A 22,442-nucleotide genomic window follows, 5' to 3' on the forward strand; every position below is an offset into this window, starting at 1 on the left:
AATCGAAAAATAATTGTTGTGTTAGAACCGCACAGGTCCAATTACCGTGTTTACAAGATATTTTTTGAAAATATTAATATTCATAAAAGTTATGAAACTTTTATTAAAAATTTATGAAATCTCAAAACCTAAAATTTTGTATTTTATTAGACGCGCATTGGCCTAACTAACATTCAAGATAAAACATTTCGCAAAAATTTTGAGTAGAACAAAAGTTTGAGATAATTTTTATTTTGGGTTTAATTAGGTCACGTGATATTTTTGGCCAATGAGATTGCATACAAATTTTTTAAAAAAAAATTAAAAATTTTAAATCGAAAAATAATTGTTGTGTTAGAACCGCACAGGTCTAATTACCGAATTTACAGAATATTTTTCGAAAATATTAATATTCATAAAAGTTATGAAACTTTTATTAAAAATTTATGAAATCTCAAAACCTAAAATTTTGTATTTTATTAGACGCGCATTGGCCTAACTAACATTCAAGATAAAACATTTCGCAAATATTTTGAGTAGAACAAAAGTTTGAGATAATTTTTATTTTGGTTTTCATTAGGTCACGTGATATTTTTGGCCAATGAGATTGCATACAAATTTTTTGAAAAAAAATTAAAAATTTTAAATCGAAAAATAATTGTTGTGTTAGAACCGCACAGGTCCAATTATCGTGTTTACAAAATATTTTTCAAAAATATTAATATTCATAAAAGTTATGAAACTTTTATTAAAAATTTATGAAATCTCAAACCTAAAATTTTGTATTTTATTAGACGCACATTGGCCTAACTAACATTCAAGATAAAACATTTCGCAAAAATTTTGAGTAGAACAAAAGTTTAAGATAATTTTTATTTTGGGTTTAATTAGGTCACGTGATATTTTTGGCCAATGATATTGCATACAAATTTTTTAAAAAAAATAAAAATTTTAAATCGAGAAATAATTGTTGTGTTAGAACCGCACAGGTCCAATTACCGTGTTTACAAAATATTTTTCGAAAATATTAATATTCATAAAAGTTATAAAACTTTTATTAAAAATTTATGAAATCTCAAAATCTGAAATTTTATATTTAATTAGGCGCGCATTTGCCTAACTAACATTCAAGATAAAACATTTTGCAAAAATTTTGAGTAGAACAAAAGTTTAAGATAATTTTTATTTTGGATTTAATTAGGTCACGTGATATTTTTGGCCAATGAGATTGCATACAAATTTTTTAAAAAAGAATTAAAAATTTTAAATCGAAAAATAATTGTTGTGTTAGAACCGCGCACAGGTCCAATTACCGTGTTTACAGAATATTTTTCGAAAATATTAATATTCATAAAAGTTATGAAACTTTTATTAAAAATTTATGAAATCTCAAAACCTAAAATTTTGTATTTTATTAGACGCGCATTGGCCTAACTAACATTCAAGATAAAACATTTTGCGAAAATTTCCAGTAAAACAAAAGTTTGAGGTAATTTTTATTTTGGTTTTCATTAGGTCACGTGATATTTTTGGCCAATGATATTGCATACAAATTTAAAAAAAAAATAAAAAATTTTAAATCGAAAAATAATTGTTGTGTTAGAACCGCACAGGTCCAATTACCGTGTTTACAAAATATTTTTCGAAAATATTAATATTCATAAAAGTTATGAAACTTTTATTAAAAATTTATGAAATCTTAAAACCTAAAATTTTGTATTTTATTAGACGAGCATTGGCCTAACTAACATTCAAGATAAAACATTTCGCAAAATTGTCAGTAAAACAAAAGTTTGAGATAATTTTTATTTTGGGTTTATTTAGGTCACGTGATATTTTTGGTCAATGATATTGCATACAAATTTTTTGAAAAAAATTAAAAATTTTAAATCAAAAAATAATTGTTGTGTTAGAACCGCACAGGTCCAATTACCGTGTTTACAAAATATTTTTCAAAAATATTAATATTCATAAAAGTTATGAAACTTTTATTAAAAATTTATGAAATCTCAAAATCTGAAATTTTATATTTAATTAGGCGTGCATTGGCCTAACTAACATTCAAGATAAAACATTTTGCGAAAAATAAAAGTTTGATATTAGGCATTTAAAATTTAATATAATGTATTTTATAATATTTGTACTAAAATACTTGTTTAAAAAATAATCTTTGGTTGTTTATTTTATTTTAATTCTTGTTTATTTATTAAAAATCAAAAATCAATTTCAGGAATTTAAAATTTAGTATAATGTATATCCTAATATTAACAATATAAAACTGGGTTGAAAAAATAATTTTATTTGTATAATATATTTTAATGCTTGTTTGTTTATTAAAAATCAAAGATATGTAATATTCTTAGTTAAGGTGTATGCATATCTTTTTTTATTTATAAAAATTCATGCTAAACATAATCAAATAATTTCGAACCATATTTTATTTATTAAATAAATCTAGTTGTTTTTATTCTTATTTGACCGAATTTTGAAAGACGATAACTTTTGTTTTTTAAAAGTAAAAGTTCTAAATTTTTAGTATGTTTGTTATTATCCCAACGAATCGCAAACCTCCAATTTACGACATTTAAATGTCACTAATTACTAATTAATATATTTTATTATTAAAATTTAAAGATTAAATTTTTTGAAATTTTAATATGTTGTTGGTATTATTATTTTGTATGTTGCTATTTAAAATAAAGATTTAACTCTAGCTAAATATCGTTTAATCATTATTTTAGTTTTATTATAAAATAACGAATCAGTGTGAGTTTAACGCTTGAATAATTTAATAGCGTTCTGGTCGCCGTCAAAAATCGTCCTTATCGCTGTCTATTAAAGTAAAAAATATTGGTTGAAAATTTAAGTAAAATGTTAAAGTATAAGTCAAAAATGTGTAAATTTTTTTTTTAGTTGTTTTGTTATTATTATATTTTAATACTCGTTTGATTACTAAAAAATTAAGATCGGTATTTTGCTTTTAAATTTAGTTTACTTTTCTATTACAATATCAATGAATGCGTGTTCGTTTGTTAAAATTAGGTTCAAATATAAAAAAGTTCATATTTAAATTTATAATTTAATTAATAAACCTACTAAATAAATTATAGTTATAAAAAAGAATCAAACGATTTCGAACCATATTTTATTTATCAAATAAATCTAGTCTTTATTTTGTTTGCATATCGTTGCATATGTACTTATATTTGTTAGTTGTAATTTCTGTAACAAAACAGCATTAGTTATATATGTAAATACTTAGGCTTAAAATAAGAAGTTTTTCCAGAAATACGTTCATATAACATTCAAATTGGATTAATGCTATTGTAATATAAGCGTTGAATTTAATTTTACGATTAAGCACAATTTAAAATTTTAAGCCATTACTTCCGTATATATAAATTTATTTTAATTAATTTTTTTGTAATTATGCTTTAATGGGGGTTGTTTTGAAATAGCCAAATTAAAAATCTTAAACAAAATTTATGAACAAAAAATTGCAGGAAAATAACACAACCTCCAAGTAATATCAGTAGGTGTAAACACGTAGGTGTAAACAGTAATATCAGTAAGTGTAAACACGTTGGTGTAATATCAGTAGGTTTAAACACGTGCCTAAAAAAATAGATGTAAACACGTGATTAGAAAAAATGATAGTTGTAAGCACGTGACTAGAAAAGTAGATAACAACAATCCAATATTGTTACATTATTAATTTTTTATTGAAAATCCAAGTAACGTGTTTAGAAAATATTTTTCGAAAATATTAATATTCATAAAAGTTATGACACTTTTATTAAAAATTAATGAAATCTCAAAACCTAAAATATTATATTTTATTAGACGCGCATTGGTCTAACTAAGATTTAAGATAAAATATTTCGCAAAAATTGTCAGTAAAACAAAAGATTTAGCAAATTTTTATTCTGGGTTTAATTAGGTCACGTGATATTTTTGGCCAATGCTATTGCATATAAATTTTTCGAAAAATAATTGTTCTGTTAGAACTGCACAAAATATTTTTTTGAAAATATTAATATTAATAAACGTTGTGACAACGTTATGACACATTTATCAAAAATTGATGAAATCTTAAAACCTAAAATATTATATTTTATTATGTGTGCATTGGCTTAACTAACATTCAAGATCATACATTTTGCAAAAATTTTTTGTACTAAAAAATTTTGAGCTAATTTTTACTTTGGGTTTAATTAGGTCACGTGATATTTTTGGCTAATGATATTGAATACAAATTTAAAAAAAAAAAATTTAAATCATAAAATATTTGTTTTGTTAGAACCGCACAGGTCCAATTACCGCGTTTACAAAATATTTTTCGAAAATATTAATATTCATAAAAGATATGACATCTTTATTAAAAATTGATAAAATGTCAAAACCTAAGTTATTATATTTTATTAGACGCGCATTGGCCTAAATAATATTCAAAATAAAACATTTTGCAAAAATTTTTAGTAAAACAAAAGTTTGAGGTATATTTTATTTTGTATATTATTAGGTTCGGCCATGTCATATGGCTTTGCAATTAATTATATTTTTGTTTAATTTACAAAATGAATTGGAAATATGATATTGGAAAAAAACTATAATCTTTAAGCTTAATATTGAAGTTAATTATAAAATCTTTTTTTTTAATTTTTTTTTAATAATGTAGTTGCAAATTATTTATTTTTGTTGATTAAAAATTAAAGAATAATAATATTTTTTTTTAATTCGGTTAATAGCATATGTAATACCAATAAAAAAAAAATTAAAATTTTTTTTTATTTGTTTATTATTTTTAAATCCTTGATTGTTTAACAAAATCGAAAATTGATATCAGGCTTTTAAATTTTGACAAAATATGCAGATAATATTTATAACAAGGAACCAGATTAAAAAGCAAATTTTTTCATTGTTTATTAAAAATTAAACATCAAAAAAATTCTTATAAAATTTAATTTAATGTTTTTAAAGTGATCAAGCAATTTCGAACCATATTTTATTTATTAAATAAATTTATTTTTTTAGTTTTTGTCAAAAGTTGCTTGATTGCTGTACACTTAAGACGCTATTAATACTGAATTTACACCACAATTTTTAATGTACATTTAGTTCAAAAGCAAATTTTTTTAATGTTGTTCGTTAATTTATTATCAATTAAAATAAACATTTAATATATTAGTAAACAACGCAATATTTCAACATTTCTTTTTTTATATCCAAGCCGAGTTGTTAAAAAAGTTAAGCCAAATATTGCGGCAAAAAACAAAAATATTTATCTTGATTAGAATAGTAGACATAAACTACAGTCGAATCGTCAGTATACAGTTTTTTATGTATATTTCTGATATACTTATTGGCCTATTCTATATCACGACGACGAGGGAGGCTTTGGTCGAATTGCGATCCAATTTGTAATACTTGGTATATTTTCTATTTTTTTCATGTGACTTTTAAGAGTAGGCACTGCGTCAAAAATATCACCTTTTTGCTCAATCAAATATTGCCCGACATTAAGAAGAGCGAAGTCACCATACGTAATCTGCAAAAACAAGACCCCTTAATATTACAAACTAGGTGACAATACTAAAGAATAGGCCAATCCACAGTAAATATACCTTATCTCCGACAACGAATTCCCCATTTTCTTTCAAACACATGTTCTCTAATTTCTTTAACGATTTTGGAATTGAAAATTGTAATAAGTCGTCAATTATTTTTTTCTAAAATATAATAAAATTGTAGTTACTAAACACTTAGCAACAGCAATGACCAAATTTTTACTTTTTTAATAGGGTCCTCTTCCAACCATGGGAAACGTAACATTATGTCAAAAAGACATTCGCAGATCATATCAGCCTTTGCTTCTTCAATGTCATTTCTGCCGTTGAGTCCACATACTCTCGCTGCATATCGCAATATCGCACCACTTTGGCATATAACGTGATCGTCAATATACATGACAGGAAGTTGACAAAATGGCATTTCTAACAACCAAAATAGCAACCAATAAGTTTAGTTTTAAGCTCGTCAACCTTTAAATGTAAAGGTTAAAGGTTAAGATACACTTTGGTATGCAATAAGACAAGAAGTGTAAATTACCTTTTTATTTATGGCGTTTAAAAATTATTTTTTGCGTATAAAACTGCAAATGTGACAAAGGTAAAATATATTGTAAAAATACAACTAACCATCCTTTTTAGTTGGCCAATCTTCATAGGAAACTCTTACGTCTTCATAATTAACGCCAGAATAGGCAAACATTAAACGGGCAGTTTCTTCACGTCCCATGTGAGGAAAATAAACTAATTTTATTTTAGATGTCATAATTTTTCCTTTTCTTTAAATCTAGTAACGCCAAAAAACTGCAATTTTACAATATTATTTAAGGCACTGTAACATTTTAATAAATATGATGCTTGTTACTTCACAAACACGGTAAACAATTTATAAACAACAACACCAGCAAACTGCCTAGTCTACTATAGTCACCGCTTAGCAAACATTTCTGTATTATAACCAAGGGCATTCAACCATGCAAAAAGATCCCGATTTCGCCATTCACCTGAAATACAAAACTGCGTCGAATGACGTCATCGTTAAATTATTTAGCATAATGTATAGCACAAAAATAGATTAGATAGTAATTTATTAATATATTTAATAATTTTGGGCATGTTTTAAATCATACTAATATTTTTGTTTTTTTCCCTCTTCCATGTGTTGTTATTATTGTTAATTTCTTTCTTGTTAGAGATATTGCTGCGTAAAAAATTAAATAAATAAAAAATATTATAACGAAAGATATGGATTTGTTATTAATTTTAACAAGTAAGTAATTACGATATCTTGACGTCATAGTAATAGCCGCCGGCGATTTTTTTTGCACATTTTTTTTGCACACACATTTTTTAATATCTAATGTAGAAAAAATAAATTATTAAAAATAACTTAAAATAAGCAAGCTAGCGTTTTAGTACTAATTATATCTAAACGATATTTATTTATATAGTGATAATTCATCAGTATTATAAGTAAAATAAGAGAAAAATTATAAAAATTTATATTTTATTTAATTGTTTTAGCTTTGAAATAAAGCAGCATTTAAGCCCATAACGTAATAGGTCAAATAGAATGGATTTATCGCAATCAATTAAAATACTTTTGCTTGCGCTTATTACTTTAAAAAATGCGTCGGGGTTCGGACCAAAAAGACTTTACAGTATAAATGTTCCTACAAGTATTGTTTCTGTTAATGTAAGTATGAACAAATTTTTTAATTATAAAAAATAGTTTTTTTAATTAAAAAAACTAAAATTCCTTAACCAAATAGTATGAATTGTTGTTTAAGATTTACTATTTATGTTAAACAATTTTACATTTAGCTGTAATTTCATAAGATTATCAACGTTTTTTTGAACTACTTTTAGGTTGTCAATAAGCAGTTGTTGATAGTTGGGCCTTACTACATTGGTGCAATCGACAAAGTTCACTATAAGTTTAATGACAAAAGTCGAATGAATCCGAGAGTCATAAATAAGGACATTCCAATTTATTTTATAAATCCAAGCCGAGTTGTTAAAAAAGTTAAGCCAAATATTGCGGCAAAAAAAAAAAATATTTATCTTGATTAGAATAGTAGACATGAACTACAGTCGAATCGTCAGTATACAGTTTTTATGTATATTTCTGATATACTTATTGGCCTATTCTATATCACGACGACGAGGGAGGCTTTGGTCGAATTGCGATCCAATTTGTAATACTTGGTATATTTTCTATATTTTTCATGTGACTTTTAAGAGTAGGCACTGCGTCAAAAATATCACCTTTTTGCTCAATCAAATATTGCCCGACATTAAGAAGAGCGAAGTCACCATACGTAATCTGCAAAAACAAGACCCCTTAATATTACAAACTAGGTGACAATACTAAAGAATAGGCCAATCCACAGTAAATATACCTTATCTCCGACAACGAATTCCCCATTTTCTTTCAAACACATGTTCTCTAATTTCTTTAACGATTTTGGAATTGAAAATTGTAATAAATCGTCAATTATTTTTTTCTAAAATATAATAAAATTGTAGTTACTAAACACTTAGCAACAGCAATGACCAAATTTTTACTTTTTTAATAGGGTCCTCTTCCAACCATGGGAAACGTAACATTATATCAAAAAGACATTCGCAGATCATATCAGCCTTTGCTTCTTCAATGTCATTTCTGCCGTTGAGTCCACATACTCTCGCTGCATATCGCAATATCGCACCACTTTGGCATATAACGTGATCGTCAATATACATGACAGGAAGTTGACAAAATGGCACTTCTGACAACAAAAATAGCAACCAATAAGTTTAGTTTTAAGCTCGTCAACCTTTAAATGTAAAGGTTAAAGGTTAAGATACACTTTGGTATGAAATAAAACAAGAAGTTTAAATTACCTTTTTATTTAAAGCATTATTAGGTTTGTTTAAACACGTTTGAATCTGTTTTTGTAGGATAAAATGGTATTAGTGGTGTGTTAAATGGTATAAGTGGTTAAACAAAAATAGAAAACAACTGAGAACAAAGAAGCTGTTTAAAGAAAGCTAATATATACAATTGGCAACCTGTTAATTTGATTAGCTATATGTTATATATTTGAAAACTTTTAATTCCTATATGGTAAAATCCTTACTTATAATTTGTGTTTTTTGTGCAATAAACAATATAAAAACAGGTTGTTTTGCGTTAAGCTGTAGCGGTCTCCGTCGACCCAATCGGAAGGTTTTATTTTTAAGTTAAGGACAGTTAATTGTTTTTCTCAACTAGCTAATTGCTCGTCTGCTGGTTAGGAATTCTTAAATTAACCACGCAGGTGAATTCACTGTATAATTATATTATACGGCAATTTCTTATAAAAGTCGAATTCAAATTTCATTAACGGTAAATCAAAAACGTAAAAATTCCAAAATCCAAAATACAACTACTTTGTAGAAAAACATAAGATAACTAATAAAAAGGAAAAACAAAGAATCGAATCCCATGTCAAAAGCAAACCTCAGATTTTAAAAACAAGTTTAAGATTAAAAGACATATCAAAATAGGAGTTAATATAAGGTTTTGATGAAATCAAAAAACGATAACAAAAATAATTCCCACCAAATGTGAAATAGTTAAATTTAATTGTAAAAGGTTAGCTTATGCACAATAAGCTACAAAGCAGATTTACAAAGAAGTTTAAAACAGCCATATTCAGTTAGTTATTAATAATTGTACTAAAACTCGCAATAGAAGATGTTTTATAACTAAATCAATAACAATTTTAAGTCTGACAAACAGACAAAACGAACATTTTAATAAAAAGCCCAATGTGCTAAATGGCCATGGAAACAGAACTGGGCTTTGGACTAAAAATTAGCCCAAAGTTCAATAAAAAGCCTGGCTTAATTTTTGGACATGGAAACGGGCTAAGTGTTTATTTCTTTCTTGTTGGAAGAATTGCTGCGTAAAAAATTAAATAAATAAAAAATATTCTAACAGAAGTTATGGATTTGTTATTAATTTTAACAAGTAAGTAATTACAACCGTAAACCAATCGAACAACTTTACGATATCGTGACGTCATAATAATAGCCGACGGCGAAATTATGCCAAGAAAGTTTTACTTCGTATTTTTTGTTAAAACTAAGTAAAAAATCTAATACTCTTAAACATTTTTTAATATCTAATGTAGAAAAGATAAATTATTAAAAATATCTTAAAATAAGCAAGCTAGCATTTTAGTACTAATTATATCTAAACGATATTTATTTATATAGTGATAATTCATCAGTATTATAAGTAAAATAAGAGAAAAATTATAAAAATTTATATTTTATTTAATTGTTTTAGCTTTGAAATAAAGCATTATTTAAGCCTATAACGTAATAGGTCAGATAGAATGGATTTATCGCAATCAATTAAAATACTTTTGCTTGCGCTTATAACTTTAAAAAATGCGTCAGGGTTCGGACCAAAAAGACTTTACAGTATAAATGTTCCTACAAGTATTGTTTCTGTTAATGTAAGTATGAACAAATATTTTAATTATAAAAAAAAGTTTTTTAATTAAAAAAACTAAAATTCTATTAACCAAATAGTATGAATTGTTGTTTAAGATTTACTATTTATGTTAAACAATTTTACATTTAACCAGCTGTAATTTCATAAGATTATCAACGTTTTTTTGAACTACTCTTAGGTTGTTAATAAGCAGTTGTTGATAGTTGGGCCTTACTACATTGGTGCAATCGACAAAGTTCACTATAAGTTTAATGACAAAAGTCGAATGAATCCGAGAGTTATAAATAAGGACATTCCAAACCCTCGAGAGATTGGAAAAATACCGTGTAAGTAAAACTTTTGTAATCTTTCCTGTAACAGAAAAGGTTATGACAAATATTAAACAAAATTAAAAGACGTTTATTTGTTTAAGTTTTTGCTATTATGTTATCATAGCCTAAAAAAATATAAAACTTCTTAGCTGGAACGTTTAAGGGGGCTGGAAATCAACAATTTTTCTGGGTTACTTCAAGAGGTACAAATTTTACTGATGGGGCAGTATATGTCATGAAAGAAACTGCTGACTACACTGGTAATCAATGTTTATTTGCATTAAATAAAAAGTAATATTCTATGCAAAAATTCAAGCGTTAGAATTTATAAAAAAAATAATAAAGGGATAACTTAAGGTCAAAAAACGCATGTAGACATGATAATTAGAGATTGTAAAATCCTAATTTTATATTATTTTTTTCACCTCGCTATAAGGATTTAAAGCTAAAATTATTTTAAGCGTGGGAAGATATCTCGATAGATGCTGGTTGGAATTACGAAAAGACGCAATGGGTTGACATGGACAGAGACGGGTTGAAAGACTGTCTTACAGCACGATACCGTGGTGGAGGTATAAGCAACTTGTTAAACAAATAAAAACTAGTTTTTCTGTTTTATCTTTTAATATCAATTATCCAAAAGGATTGTTTCTTTATGTTGCATTTATGGTTTTAAAACGTTTTGCTTTGTTTGAAATAGTTGGACAAATGCTTTGGTTTAAACAACCCCAAGGACAATCACATTGGGGACAAAAAATAATACATGAAGGCATGGCAGATGGAAACTTTATAGGTTTTGTTTACGACAAGAAGACTTACATATTGGTTGCTGGAACCCAGTTTAATACTTTAGGCCTGTATTGGACTTTACGTAAGTTGCTTATCAAGTTCAACATTCCAACTTAAACTTTGCCTATGTATTGCTGCATAACAAATTGTTCTAACAGAACCAAGAAATAACTGGATATTAAGCACAAAAATTCGCCATCGAGTTATTGACAATTATGGAAAGTATTTCGACGTGCAATACGTGGATTTAAATAAAGATGGAAGACCAGATATTCTTACAACTACAATACAGTAAGTTTAAAATGACTAAGTGCGTTTAAATTAGCGATCCTTTTTATACGAATGAAAATACTTAACATAGGGACAATTACATTAACATGAAAGAGAATCCAAAAAATTGCGAAATTAGGTTAAATAAATTTATAATTATTATTGATAATTTCCTCTTATTCTGATTAGAATATCGAACTCTCGTGGTCAAGTGCTTGGATATGAAATTCCATTTGACATACAAAACAAAATATGGAACAGACGGGTTTTGGCAGCTGGATTTTCTGGAGAATACAGTCCAGGAAAGGCCACTGCATTTTGGGCAAATAAATGGAAAAGAAAGTTTGTTTGATTTACAAATTAACAGAATTCTATAATTTAAAAAAACCCTAAATCTGTATGTAGTTGACAAAGCAAATGTACATTATATTAATTTCAAAAAATATATTATTATTTATTAGGTTATACATTTAAACATGATTAACCTATATACTAAGTTCTGTATTACCAAAGGTGCTTATAGGTTACTTGCTATAGAAAAACGATTTATATCTTACTTGCTATGTAAAACTTTTTTATTACAGGAGTGATCGACCAAGTATATTTTTATCTGGGGGTGGTGAAGAAAAACTATATATCTTAAGCCCTGTGCCAAAAACTTCAGGATTCGGATATATTAAATCATCGGTAACGTAAACTAAACTACCACCTTACCCGTTCTAAAATTATACTTGAACTATCTAAATTATTAAATTGCATAGCTTGTAGCTGGCACTGGCGTGATTGGAATACCCTACATAGTGGATTTAAATGGAGATTCGTATCCAGAAATCTTTGTCCCACAAGGAAATCAGCTTCATGTTTTTTCATACGGTATTGGTTACATTTATCTTGGATATCTTGTAACACAGCAGGCCTCTTGCCAATATGTATAATTTTGTTTATATTGATAGATTATAGCTCTTCTGCTGCTGATGCAAAACCTCCAAAAGCAACACAAAAAAAAACAACACCCAGGCCGCGTGTTAGTATCAGACCCCCATATTTTCGACCAACTACACCACCACCAAAGCCTGCTATTGCAGCTGGAGTAAAACCTGGTGGTTTGCTACCAGACACGTCAAGTCTTATTCCAAAAATACCAGATAGTAAGCAAGAAATTTAAGCGGGATAATATTTTTTTTTAATTTTGTACCTTTTTCTTGACCGATAAAATATTTAAAATGTTACTGTTTTATAGTTTCTGAAAGCGCCAGCCCAAACAGACTACCTGCTGTGCCAAGGTAAATAAACCATTTTTTAATTCTTTTAGTCTACTTTATATATACATTTCAACTAATTTTCTATTACAAAAATTTTAAATTAGACCACCGGCACCTCAGATACCAAGAGTTCCTGCACCATTGCCACCACGAAGAACGGTTCCTGTGCAAAATCAACCACAAGTGCCTTTTCAAAGGCCAAATGTACAACAAAGTCAACAAACTGTTCTTGGAAGTGATGGCAGATTGTACCAACCGATTAACGAAAATCCAAACCAATTAATTTTTCCCGTGTATCCTAACTTAGCTAATCCTATTTCCATTAACAATACGCAAGGACCAGTATACGAAGCATCAGATACCAACATTATAGCACTAGACAGCAACATTCCACCAACAACAGCATTACCAGATTATGAACCAATCAACGGTAAGTTTTAAGTACAACTTAATCTAAGAATTTTATAATCCTAAAATGCTTTTTTGTTACTTAATACTATAGTTGCTCCGCCAAACTTACTTTTATCAATTACACCGGATGCTTTTTCCTACTGGTCGGAGGCAAGAGATGCCTGCCAAGCAACAGGAAGAAAATTATGTTCCTTAAATGATCTTCAAAACTCGAAAGCAGTAAAAATGGGCCCTATACCCTTTTTTCAATGGGGATGGTTTGACATGCAAAATCGAGCTGCTAATTTAGAAACTTGTGAACCAGGTAAAAGTATTTGTTATGTTGGTTGGTGATAAAAATGACCTTTCTATTTGTATTTTATAGTCAAAGGTGGGCACCAAATCGTTAATGCGTTAAACGTTAAATAACGAAGTTAATTTTTTTGTTAAAATTTAACTTTTAAGTTAATTTTAAAAATAGTTATCGGACCTGTTAACTTTCGTTAAATTGTGCTTCCGTTAAATTAAGCCCGTTAACTCAATATTTTACAAGTAAATCCATAGTAATATAAGGAATATATATGTTTAAAATTGCCGTTTATCGGGTTTAATCGTCGCAATTTTTAAACGATGTAAGTAATTACTATCCGGCCACTGTTATTTGGGCATTAGGCCTATGCCAGTTTTAAAAACTTCTTCTAAACCATTTTCGTCTAGTTAAAACATCGATTAAGAGAAAAACTATTTTTTTTAAATCTTTTTTTATAAAAAAGGTAATTTCTTTGTTTGTTTTAATTAAATTTTAACGTTAACGTTTAACGATAACTTCCGTTACACTTGGTTTAATTTACCGAAAAAACGTTAGCGAAGTTACTGTTATGTGTAACGAATAACCATTTAACGAAGTTGCTTTTTCGTTTAACTGTGCCCACCTATGTTTATAGTTAAGGCGGGTAATCCGCTAATAAACCAAATTAGTTGTTTTGGTTCAACATGTGTTTGTTTAAATTAAATTTTAACGTTCCATTTAACTAAATAAAGATAACAAAATTGATGGTGCAACAAATACCCATTTATCGCACGCAATAGGCTTTATAGCGATTAGTTTTAATTGACCTTTGCGGGAAAAACTATAATAAAGTAAGGTATGTTTGAAATGACAAATACATTTTTAATAAATTATAGGTCAAGTCAACCTCGAATGGGAGGGTTTTTTGTGCTATAATGGCGCCGTCGGAACTTTACCTATTCGTAGTGAAGCACAGCTCCCAGCCTTATGCTGTGCGCAGATAGTTGGTGCGAACTCAACCAGTAGAAGATTCAGGTTCGTTTCACAAAAACTAACTTTAAAATTGCCGTAAAACAAATATTTAAATTGTTTATTTAACCGAACAGTCAAGCAGTAGACGCTTCTCTTCAATGTCAACAACAAAACAGTCATCTTTGTTCGCTAAGTGAAATGTTTGACGCATGGGCAATGGTGAGTAAATCAACACAATTATTTATCCCGATTTTTTGAAGTAAAATCATACTACTCAATAAAAAACATCATTTTTTGTAGTCTACTTATAAAGGACCAGAGTGGAAGTGGTACGCTCGCGAAAACGAGTTAATTCGAATGACACATCACTGCGATATTGGGGCAGTGCTTTGGAAAGGATATTCTTGCTTAGCAGGTCGCCTTGAGACGACACAAGTTTTCAGTTTTGTACAAGAACAAGCATTATGTTGTCTTAATTCGTCTACTACTCTTAAAAGGTCATTAAACCTTTTAATTTTATCCCTTATTTACACTACTTTCTTTTTTGTGTTATAATACCTTATAAAATAATTAAATTGATTATAGTTATTGGTATCTTATATTTAGCTACCTAATATAAAAAAAGCTTCTTCATTTTTAATATAAGTATGTATAAAATGTATTTTGTTAGTATTTGTAAGAGTTTTTACATAAATACAAGCTTAATTAAAAAATTTGTACAAATTCATTTTTTTTCCAACCATTCGTTTTAAAATTTGTGCTGCTTGAAATTAGTTTTCATTTTTTGGGTGATAATCTACTAACAAATTTCGTTTGATGAGTCTTTGGTTTTTTGTAGTACGTAATTCCTTTTTTAGGTTTATTTTTTAATGAAAGTTTAAGGCGTGCAAGGCTTTGCCAATATTCTCTGCTATCAGGGCTGTAATCCCCAAATCGCTTTGGTTTACCAGTGTAAATAGTCCATAACCTAAACAATTCGTTATTTTAAGGAGCAATCTAAAGTTATTAATAGCCTTGACTCAAAGACCTATATTTCAACATTTGAATTAAAAAACATAAATATTAATTTATTAAACAACCTATTAGTTAATAGATCACTAAAAATAAACCATAACAAATTTTTTGATAGTGCAAACATATCATTACCAAAGTGTTTAATTCATAATTTTACTCACCAGTCGGGATATTCACTGTCAGGTTTTAAAATTGGATCTTCACCATCAATAAACTTATTTAAACCACAACATCTTGAACAAAGCAATTGTGTATCTCTTATTGGTTCGGGTTCATCAACTACTGTCCCTTTACCAAACTTTTTTTCTGCTGCATAATATCGGGAATGAGTTATAAACGATCTTCTAAAGGTGAATACACAAGCAGAAAATGCCATCAAATATTCTAGTAATTTACATTTACTTAATCTTTTCACTAAAAAAAAGGGATGTATATATTAATATATTATATCAGCTTGAAAGAGATAGCTATCCAATATCAAAAAAAATGTTATTCTGCCAAATAAATTTTTATGATCTAAATCATGCCATGATGATCAACAACAGATAAAAATAAAATGTTTACGTAAATATAGAATAGTATATTAAGGCATAAATCGAGTATGTCTGTATGTGTTGGCTGTAAATCACTGTCAACACTAACTAAAACTCGTATATTTCGTACATATTAAAAACATGACAGGCAACTAACTAGCTTTACTTTAGCATATTCTTAACTTTTTGCACATTGATATTATAGGATTTTAAATGATCGACCCGATAAGAACAAAACAAAACATGTGCAAGCTTTACAACGGGGCCCGGTACCCGGTGCAAAAAGTGTAGCTCTATATTACCATGTTACTTTCTTATTTTTATGATAATACAAAACAATTTTTATTCGAAATTTTTTGATTGCTTTTAAAATATTAAAACTTCAAAAATATTTGGATTGTTTGTTTGAAATGTAGATGAATAATCTGCAAAGTACTAATTTAGGGGAATCCTCTAAATTTTATTTTTAAACTTACATATATACGTACTATTTTCCTTGCTCGAACCTTATTTTCTAATTTGACTAAGATTAATGTAACTTGACATTATAACATCAAATTGTAACAATTATTAAAAGTACTTTTGGCCTATCACACAAATTAATGCATTTATGTTTAGCTATTATTAATTTTCTAAAAAATTTGTAGTAACAGAATTTGATGATCAGATAATCTGATATATGGCCAAATCCAATGCAAATTCCAATGATGAACTGCTTCGTTCTCAACTTAAGGGACTCAAATTTAGCAACCCTGGACCAGCTCAAGAATTTAATCCAGAGCAAAGTTTACGACATGAAAGAAAATTAAAAAGAATGATTCAACAGAGTGCCAAGACTAAAAGTAATCACCGAAAACCAATGTATGATGACTGTGGCCACTTAACGTTTGATGGACGTGATATATGTGACTGTTTGAATGAAGAATGTTCTGGATGTTTTTATCCGTGTGAAAAATGTCGAAGTCGGAAATGTGGCAGAGAATGCAGGCGATCAAGAAAATGGTATTATGAATATGTTGAAGTGGAAGAAGGTCAGCTGAGATCGTTTCCATTTGTTAATCCAAAAAATACTACTGAAAAAGAGTCAAAATTGGCATAGAAATTTCACACTTCCATACAACATTATTACAAAACTATTTATATGTAATAAAAGCCTAAATGTTAATAACATAGTACATGGTATACAATGTGATATTTAGCAATTTTTTTATGATTTCATATATGCAAAAAAAGTTCAACCTGTCAAAATTTTAAGCCAAATGTAAAAAGAACATAATTTAAATACAATATTTATTTTGTGTACATATTGTATGATAAGTTAAAATGATAGCATGTATATTTTAATTTTTTTTTAGAAACAAAGCTAACCCTGCTTTAGATGAGTAAGGTCGATTTAAATGTTCACTAATAAAATTTCCAACCTTAACTAACTCTTGCAGATTTATTCCTGAATCCAAACCTAGACCGTCCATCATATAAACAACATCTTCAGTGGCAACATTACCTGATGCACCTTTAGCATAAGGACATCCACCAAGCCCGGCAACAGATGAGTCAAAAGTTCTTATATCCATATCCAGGCCTGTTAAAATATTAGCCAGTGCTTGTCCATAGGTATCATGACAATGTAAGCCGATTTTATCAGCTGGAATTCTTTTTAAAACATCTGTTAAAAGTGATTTAAATGACCCAGCAGTTCCAACACCTATCGTATCTCCCAACGAAACTTCGTAACATCCCAGTTTTAGCATTTCTTCAGCAACATTAATTACGGCATCTGAATTAATTTTTCCTTCATAAGGACATCCAATCACACACGAAATATATCCCCGAATTGGTATGTTTTGGGAGTTTGCTGATTTGATAACTGGTTTAAATCTTTCCAAACTTTCTTTTATAGAACAGTTAATGTTGGTTTGACTAAATGTCTCAGAAGCTGCACCAAATACGGCAACTTCATCAACATTGGATGTAACAGCCCCTTGAAAGCCTTTCATATTAGGTGTTAAAGCACAATATTTTGTGGATGCATTTTTTGTTATGCCTGCCATTACTTCTGCATTATCTTTCATTTGTGGAACCCACTTGGGCGACACAAAACTAGTAGCCTCAATTTTAGCAAAATTGCAATTCGATAGTTGGTCCAACAATTGTATCTTTGTTGCAGTTGAAATTAATTGCTTTTCATTTTGTAAACCATCTCGCGGACCAACTTCAACAATGCAGATTTTTTGACTTGAAATATTTCTTTTAAAAAATTTAAATAAATTATATATCGAAAGATTTTGTTTTAAAAGCATTATGTGAATACTATTTTAAATAAACCCAGTCAATAGATGGAAATCTAAAAATGGGACCAAACAACGTCAACCGAAAATATTTATAATTTTTATTGTGATAAATTTTTTTACTTAAAAAATCACATGTTGTTAAGTTTTATACAAAAATTCACGTTAAACGTGTTTAGTTTGCCAAGTCAGTACTACAAAAATAGTTAACTTTTGACGATAGTCTGTTAGTTTATAAGCCTTTACTGCTAAATACAAAATATTCTTTTTACTGTTAAAACACTACATTTAAGAAGAATTAAAGTGTCTGGCTTATAGAAATATAGGTTTTTGTGCATATTGTACATATATACTAGGACTAAGACGTTTGCAACTGTCCTCTAACTCTGGACCCTGACTAGTGTGTTGTTATGGACCCGCAGCACACAGTCACTTGCAATATTGAGGATAAACATAACATTGTTTAATTGCTATAAATTTTTATGTGAAATTATATTTAATACCATGGTTTTTTGTACGCCAGGTTACCAATAAATAATTTCTGGTCGTAAAAGAGTCGTTACACAATAAATATTGCGCACCACAACCTGTTTTTTATTTAATTTTTAGTGATACTTATATTTTTCAGAAGCAATCCTTTTATCTTTTTAAAAGCAATAAATTAAGCAATAAACTTATATATTGTTTATTTACTAATCATTTACAGTGGGTATTTAAAAACTAAAAATTGTTTTAATTTTAGCAGAATTTATTGCCAATGCCAAGAACCAGACAAGAACATATAAAATGTCTCACGTAACTGATTAAATTAAACAAAAAATAAAACAGATTTCAAATATAAGCGTGTAACCAACTTATCTTGACAGAAAAAGGCGCAAGAATATATAATAAAACTAAACAAAGCGCAAGAATATATCAACTAAAAATTGAAAACAAGGGCCCGTTAACACTACCCGCATAAAGGCAAGCAACATTGAAATAAAAAACCTAAAGATTACCAAGTAATTTGGGTTTTTTAATGTTTTACTAAAGTTAACCATTATGCAGGCTGTTGCGGGGCAGTCAAAATTCAGGTCGTTTAAAGAAAAGCCAGTCCGTCTTCAGAACGTAATTAGGAAATACTAGCAAACACATGCCGATAACAATAATAAATTTTAAATATTATTGTTATTTGCGCAGGAACGACATCCGCAATCAATAACCAAAGGAATCGTTTCATAAATTACGTCTCCATTATCACAATCCATCTTGATCACATCTCGTTCTACTAAGGCTTGGCAGCATTGACAATCCTCCTTTAATAGAAGAAAACGGTTTAAGTTGTATTTTTTTACTTTGATAAACATAATAACTAGCTAAATATAATATCTACAACTTATAGTTAATACAAAGAAAACTTAACCTGCAAATATGGATAAAATGAAGTGGCGACAACGCCAGATTGACATGTACCCTGACATTGCATAACGTTAAGAGAAACCGAACAATTGTCTCTGATGAAAACCATATCAGTAAGCTCGCCGGAGCAGGCACTAACTTTTCGGTCTAAAAATTCAAAAATCACAATTTAATGAAATAACTTAAATAAACAAACACTGATTATTTATCGAGGCCAAATCTACAAAAATATATTTACCACAACGAGTCGGGCAACATGTATCATTATTTTCGTAAACTGAATATTCGGTTTCAGGATCACATTGGAATGAACAAGTCTCGTTAACAATATTACAAACAATTCCAGCAGATTCATTCAAATAAGAACACTCCAAACCGTTGGAAGAAGTCCAGTTTTGACCAACGTCGTACTCCTCTCCGTCATATATAACTAAAATATGTTTTAAAAAAAAATATCATCAAATTCAAAATAATAGAGATTACAAAATGTTACAAATGTCACTTTATGAGAATTTACCTGATGAGTTATTACAAAATGAAGTTTTTGTTTCAATTGACTTGTAACCTGTAGTCAGTTCAACAGATATTGCTGTAGTAGTTATACTTGCTTCATTCTGGGATGTACTTTTTTGTGTTTTTTCCCTAAATTCAAAAGTTGACCCACTTGATTGGTAACCAGATGTCACTCCACCAGATATTGTTGTAGAAGTAATACTTGCTTCATTCCGAGATGAACTTGTTGGTTTTATCTCTTTAGATTCAGTAGTCGACCCACTCGACTTGTTACCAAAAGTCACCCCACCAGATATTGTTGTGGTAGCTAAACTTGCTTCACTTTGAGATGTACTTTTTGGTGTTTCCTCTCCAGATTCAGTAGTCGAGCCACTTGGCTTGTTACCAGAAGTCACCCTACCAGATATTGTTGTGGTAGTTATAATTGCTTCATTCTGGGATGTGCTTTTTGGTGTTTCTTCTCCAGATGTAATAGTCGACCCAATAGGCCAGTTACCAGAAGTCACCCCACCAGATATTGTTGTGGCAGTTAAACTTGCTTCATTCTGGGATGTACTTTTTGGTTTTTCTTCTCCAGATTCAATGGTCGAGCCACTTGGCTTGTTACCAGAAGTCACCCCACCAGATATTGTTGTGGTAGTTATAACTGCTTCATTCTGGGATGTGCTTTTTGGTGTTTCTTCTCCAGATTCAATGGTCGAAACACTTGGCCTGTTACCAGAAGTAACCCCACCAGATATTGTTGTGGTAGTTACACTTGCTTCAATACGAGATGAACTTGTTGGTGATTGTTCTCCAGATTCAATAGTTGAGCCACTTGGCTTGTTACCAGAAGTAACCCCACCAGATATTGTTGTGGTAGTTATAATTGCTTCATTCTGGGATGTGCTTTTTGGTGTTTCTTCTCCAAATTCAATGGTCGAACCACTTGGCCTGTTACCAGAAGTCACCCCACCAGATATTGTTGTGGTAGTTATAACTGCTTCATTCTGGGATGTGCTTTTTGGTGTTTCTTCTCCAGATTCAATGGTCGAAACACTTGGCTTGTTACCAGAAGTCACCCCACCAGATATTGTTGTGGTAGTTACACTTGCTTCATTCTGGGATGTGCTTTTTGGTGTTTCCTTTTCAGATTCAATAGTCGAGCCACTTGGCTTGTTACCAGAAGTCACCCCACCAGATATTATTGTGGTAGTTACACTTGCTTCATTCTGGGATGTGCTTTTTGGTGTTTCTTCTCCAGATTCAATAGTTGAGCCAATTGGCTTGTTACCAGAAGTCACCCCACCAGATATTGTTGTGGTAGTTATAATTGCTTCATTCTGGGATGTGCTTTTTGGTGTTTCTTCTCCAGATTCAATAGTCGAGCCACTTGGCTTTTTACCAGAAGTCACCCCACCAGATATTGTTGTGGTAGTTATAATTGCTTTATTCTGGGATGTGCTTTTTGGTGTTTCTTCTCCAGATTCAATAGTCGAGCCACTTGGCTTGTTACCAGAAGTCACCCCACCAGATATTGTTGTGGTAGTTATAACTGCTTCATTCTGGGATGTGCTTTTTGGTGTTTCTTCTCCAGATTCAATAGTCGAGCCATTTGGCTTGTTACCAGAAGTCACCCCACCAGATATTGTTGTGGTAGTTATAATTGCTTCATTCTGGGATGTGCTTTTTGGTGTTTCTTCTCCAGATTCAATAGTCGAGCCACTTGGCTTGTTACCAGAAGTCACCCCACCAGATATTGTTGTGGTAGTTATAACTGCTTCATTCTGGGATGTGCTTTTTGGTGTTTCTTCTCCAGATTCAATAGTCGAGCCACTTGGCTTGTTACCAGAAGTAACCCCACCAGATATTGTTGTGGTAGTTATAACTGCTTCATTCTGGGATGTGCTTTTTGGTGTTTCTTCTCCAGATTTAATAGTCGAGCCACTTGGCTTGTTACCAGAAGTCACCCCACCAGATATTGTTGTGGTAGTTATAATTGCTTCATTCTGGGATGTGCTTTTTGGTGTTTCTTCTCCAGATTCAATAGTCGAGCCACTTGGCTTGTTACCAGAAGTAACCCCACCAGATATTGTTGTGGTAGTTACACTTGCTTCATTCTGGGATGTGCTTTTTGGTGTTTCTTCTCCAGATTCAATAGTCGAGCCACTTGGCTTGTTACCAGAAGTAACCCCACCAGATATTGTTGTGGTAGTTACAGTTGCTTCATTCTGAGATGTACTTTTTGGTGTTTCTTCTCCAGATTCAATAGTTGAGCCACTTGGCTTGTTACCAGAAGTAACCCCACCAGAAATTGTTGTGGTAGTTAAACTTGCTTCATTCTGGGATGTGCTTTTTGGTGTTTCTTTTACAGATTCGATAGTTGAGCCAATTGGCTT

At 29.7% G+C, this 22,442-nt stretch overlaps 7 protein-coding genes across 7 annotated transcripts; 3 read left to right on the top strand and 4 right to left on the bottom strand.

The window, feature by feature from the left end:
* Window positions 1–5,086: 5,086 nt before the first annotated feature.
* On the bottom strand, window positions 5,087–6,434 carry LOC145743256 (hematopoietic prostaglandin D synthase-like). The gene is made up of 4 exons (XM_082561177.1): window positions 6,177–6,434; window positions 5,770–5,972; window positions 5,604–5,708; window positions 5,087–5,527 (listed from the first exon to the last, which is right to left on the bottom strand). Exons 1-4 carry the CDS (start codon window positions 6,310–6,312, stop codon window positions 5,357–5,359), a joined length of 615 nt encoding a protein of 204 aa, XP_082417303.1. The 5' UTR covers window positions 6,313–6,434; the 3' UTR covers window positions 5,087–5,356.
* A 647-nt stretch (window positions 6,435–7,081) lies between these two features.
* Window positions 7,082–8,591, top strand: LOC145743370 (uncharacterized). The gene is made up of 2 exons (XM_082561314.1): window positions 7,082–7,242; window positions 7,416–8,591. The coding sequence occupies exons 1-2, from the start codon at window positions 7,120–7,122 to the stop codon at window positions 7,617–7,619; spliced, it is 327 nt and encodes a 108-aa protein (XP_082417440.1). The 5' UTR covers window positions 7,082–7,119; the 3' UTR covers window positions 7,620–8,591.
* On the bottom strand, window positions 7,630–9,598 carry LOC145741433 (hematopoietic prostaglandin D synthase-like). The gene is made up of 4 exons (XM_082559023.1): window positions 9,583–9,598; window positions 8,115–8,314; window positions 7,949–8,053; window positions 7,630–7,872 (listed from the first exon to the last, which is right to left on the bottom strand). The coding sequence occupies exons 1-4, from the start codon at window positions 9,596–9,598 to the stop codon at window positions 7,702–7,704; spliced, it is 492 nt and encodes a 163-aa protein (XP_082415149.1). The 3' UTR covers window positions 7,630–7,701.
* Window positions 9,599–9,868: 270 nt separating this feature from the next.
* Window positions 9,869–15,062, top strand: LOC145741585 (uncharacterized). Its single transcript, XM_082559188.1, has 16 exons — window positions 9,869–10,036; window positions 10,214–10,361; window positions 10,496–10,606; window positions 10,808–10,918; window positions 11,047–11,217; window positions 11,294–11,426; window positions 11,595–11,747; window positions 11,990–12,092; window positions 12,167–12,278; window positions 12,359–12,553; window positions 12,646–12,688; window positions 12,772–13,097; window positions 13,170–13,382; window positions 14,243–14,381; window positions 14,453–14,537; window positions 14,619–15,062. Exons 1-16 carry the CDS (start codon window positions 9,914–9,916, stop codon window positions 14,871–14,873), a joined length of 2,421 nt encoding a protein of 806 aa, XP_082415314.1. The 5' UTR covers window positions 9,869–9,913; the 3' UTR covers window positions 14,874–15,062.
* Window positions 14,891–15,740, bottom strand: LOC145741586 (large ribosomal subunit protein mL54-like). Its single transcript, XM_082559189.1, has 2 exons — window positions 15,494–15,740; window positions 14,891–15,285 (listed from the first exon to the last, which is right to left on the bottom strand). The coding sequence occupies exons 1-2, from the start codon at window positions 15,706–15,708 to the stop codon at window positions 15,096–15,098; spliced, it is 405 nt and encodes a 134-aa protein (XP_082415315.1). The 5' UTR covers window positions 15,709–15,740; the 3' UTR covers window positions 14,891–15,095.
* Window positions 15,741–16,487: 747 nt separating this feature from the next.
* On the top strand, window positions 16,488–17,363 carry LOC145741372 (ARL14 effector protein-like). Its single transcript, XM_082558957.1, has one exon. The coding sequence runs from the start codon at window positions 16,545–16,547 to the stop codon at window positions 16,962–16,964; it is 420 nt and encodes a 139-aa protein (XP_082415083.1). The 5' UTR covers window positions 16,488–16,544; the 3' UTR covers window positions 16,965–17,363.
* On the bottom strand, window positions 16,488–18,203 carry LOC145741371 (hydroxymethylglutaryl-CoA lyase, mitochondrial-like). The gene has a single exon (XM_082558956.1). The coding sequence runs from the start codon at window positions 18,163–18,165 to the stop codon at window positions 17,206–17,208; it is 960 nt and encodes a 319-aa protein (XP_082415082.1). The 5' UTR covers window positions 18,166–18,203; the 3' UTR covers window positions 16,488–17,205.
* Window positions 18,204–22,442: the final 4,239 nt, after the last annotated feature.

This window comes from Corella eumyota, chromosome 2 (assembly GCF_963082875.1).
Source record: "Corella eumyota chromosome 2, kaCorEumy4.1, whole genome shotgun sequence".
Classification (NCBI taxonomy): Eukaryota; Metazoa; Chordata; class Ascidiacea; order Phlebobranchia; family Corellidae; genus Corella; species Corella eumyota.

Excerpts from the sequence above, each read along its gene's own strand:
- LOC145741586 (XM_082559189.1), bottom strand. The coding sequence starts at position 15,708 with ATGGCATTTTCTGCTTGTGTATTCACCTTTAGAAGATCGTTTATAACT. Across the intron at positions 15,286-15,493 it reads GACAGTGAATATCCCGACTG|GTTATGGACTATTTACACTG; the intron begins GTGAGTAAAATT and ends CGAATTGTTTAG.
- LOC145741371 (XM_082558956.1), bottom strand. The coding sequence starts at position 18,165 with ATGCTTTTAAAACAAAATCTTTCGATATATAATTTATTTAAATTTTTT.
- LOC145741372 (XM_082558957.1), top strand. The coding sequence starts at position 16,545 with ATGGCCAAATCCAATGCAAATTCCAATGATGAACTGCTTCGTTCTCAA.
- LOC145743370 (XM_082561314.1), top strand. The coding sequence starts at position 7,120 with ATGGATTTATCGCAATCAATTAAAATACTTTTGCTTGCGCTTATTACT. Across the intron at positions 7,243-7,415 it reads CAAGTATTGTTTCTGTTAAT|GTTGTCAATAAGCAGTTGTT; the intron begins GTAAGTATGAAC and ends AACTACTTTTAG.
- LOC145743256 (XM_082561177.1), bottom strand. The coding sequence starts at position 6,312 with ATGACATCTAAAATAAAATTAGTTTATTTTCCTCACATGGGACGTGAA. Across the intron at positions 5,709-5,769 it reads AAGAGGACCCTATTAAAAAA|AAAAAAATAATTGACGACTT; the intron begins GTAAAAATTTGG and ends ATTATATTTTAG. Across the intron at positions 5,528-5,603 it reads AATTCGTTGTCGGAGATAAG|ATTACGTATGGTGACTTCGC; the intron begins GTATATTTACTG and ends TTGTTTTTGCAG.
- LOC145741433 (XM_082559023.1), bottom strand. Across the intron at positions 8,054-8,114 it reads AAGAGGACCCTATTAAAAAA|AAAAAAATAATTGACGATTT; the intron begins GTAAAAATTTGG and ends ATTATATTTTAG. Across the intron at positions 7,873-7,948 it reads AATTCGTTGTCGGAGATAAG|ATTACGTATGGTGACTTCGC; the intron begins GTATATTTACTG and ends TTGTTTTTGCAG.
- LOC145741585 (XM_082559188.1), top strand. The coding sequence starts at position 9,914 with ATGGATTTATCGCAATCAATTAAAATACTTTTGCTTGCGCTTATAACT. Across the intron at positions 11,427-11,594 it reads ATTCTTACAACTACAATACA|AATATCGAACTCTCGTGGTC; the intron begins GTAAGTTTAAAA and ends TATTCTGATTAG. Across the intron at positions 14,382-14,452 it reads TCAACCAGTAGAAGATTCAG|TCAAGCAGTAGACGCTTCTC; the intron begins GTTCGTTTCACA and ends TTAACCGAACAG.